A 1,802-nucleotide genomic window follows, 5' to 3' on the forward strand; every position below is an offset into this window, starting at 1 on the left:
TGTTCTTTTTTTCAGTTTAATGATTTTGGTTAAACTTTTATTTCGGTGTATGATTATAGATTTTCTTTGAAATATATTTCTTCTTTAGATGGGGAAACAGCAGCCTACAAGCCACATGTTGTCTTCATATTGAAAAAGACATAAATGTCCAACCATTTTATAAAAGACATAAATCTAATATAAATGTAACCGACAGATCCGAGGGGCACAATTACAGTCACAGTACCCTAAAGAAGTCAAGATTGTTGAAGTTGGCCCACGAGATGGACTGCAAAACGAAAAGGCCCTCGTGCCAACAGATGTAAAGATTGAATTTATTAATATGCTGTCTCGAGCTGGACATAAGGCTGTGGAGGTGACCAGGTACAGTATACATATGACAATCTATCTTGTTCAATTGTCTGTATGTGTGTGTGTGCGTGTATGTGTGGTTGTGTGATTGTGTGGGTGCATGTAAATATATGTGTGTGTGCATGTGTGTGTGCATGTGTGTGTGCATGTGTGTGTGCATGTGTGTGTGCATGTGTGTGTGCATGTGTGTGCGCATGTGTGGGTCCCACAAATGGCAGATCACAGTGAAGTGTTAACTGGAATTAAACGTTTTAGTGGTGTCTCCTATCCTGTATTGACACCCAATCTGAAAGGATTTCAGGCTGCAGTAAGTACAGATAAAAGACTGAAATGTATGGGGCCAAGAGATCAGTGAAAATTAAATGGTTTCTGAAGGATCCTTGTTATTGACTTACGTTATTTTCTTTAAGCCAATGCCACCTGGAACAGGTAACATTCACTGAAGTTGTTTGGTGATATGCCTTTGCACTAAAGGGTCAAATAGTAGCGTACATAACCTCACCGGATTTTTTCTTTCCCTGAATTTTCAGGATCGTTTTTATTTTGAAGCTTTTAATATTGATGCTGTTGTTATCATTTTTGACATTATAATTTTCATAATGTTATTAGAGATGATAATAGGAATAAAAAAAAAAAAAAAAATCTGAAAATCAAGATAAAGGTTGAGATAGTAAGGACTTGTAATTGATTCCTTGGTGAAGAAGCACTGTAGAGCATCAAAGTGTGAAGGCAAAAAGCTAAACTCACAGTGGGCATGGCATGTACATGCATATCATCTTCATTGGTAGTGGGTTTTATGTTTTAAATTTTTTTGATGTGCACAGATATTCAATTACTGATTGCTAAGGCTTAAAAAAAAAAAAAAAAATGAATTGATTGATTGGTAAATAAGTGAGTAGTAAATAATTTTTTTTTTTTTTTTCTTTTTTTTTTTTTTGCTGAATCCATTTATGAGGGGTGAAAAATAAACATTGTTGGGTGTCCTGCCTGTGTGACTCTGGATCAGAGCTTGCGCTCCAATTCCGTCATGAGCCGTGGCCAGTGCATAGGCAAAGTCTGGGCCAACCCTAGGAAACCGATTATGAAGCCGCCTGTAAACCATTATTTTCTGCTTCAAAATATACCGTTGCTAGTGGGTTAACAGAACAAAAGGGATCTCTTCACAGGTGGCATTCACTCAGTTGCTTTTTTTGGGGGCTTATTCAAGGCCCATCTCAAGCCTAAGTCTGCTTCACCCACCTGGTAATATTTTCACAAAAATGAAAGAATATATAGATATGTTAGTTATTTCAATGGAACATCATAGTTAACAAAATCTGTAAATATGTCCCTGGAAAAGTGCTCTAAACAGATGCAGGAGTTACAGTATCCTTTTTTTCTATTCTTTTCTTTTTGAATTGATATATTTTGAATCGATATTCTTTTATAGTTTTTTTCTCATGTGAGGTAAA

The 1,802-nt window shown here is 36.1% G+C and overlaps 1 protein-coding gene across 1 annotated transcript in view; it reads left to right on the forward strand.

Annotated features, from left to right (window-relative positions):
* Positions 1-556: 556 nt before the first annotated feature.
* LOC138864452 (hydroxymethylglutaryl-CoA lyase, mitochondrial-like) overlaps positions 557-1,802 on the forward strand; it is a 9,549-nt gene continuing 8,303 nt past the window's right edge. The window contains exon 1 of the mRNA XM_070131573.1: positions 557-658. Coding sequence (XP_069987674.1) covers positions 563-658 — 96 coding nt within the window. The 5' untranslated portion in view covers positions 557-562. The remainder of the gene's footprint in view (positions 659-1,802) is intronic.

This window comes from Penaeus vannamei, chromosome 16, assembly GCF_042767895.1.
Source record: "Penaeus vannamei isolate JL-2024 chromosome 16, ASM4276789v1, whole genome shotgun sequence".
In the NCBI taxonomy this organism is placed as follows: domain Eukaryota; kingdom Metazoa; phylum Arthropoda; class Malacostraca; order Decapoda; family Penaeidae; genus Penaeus; species Penaeus vannamei.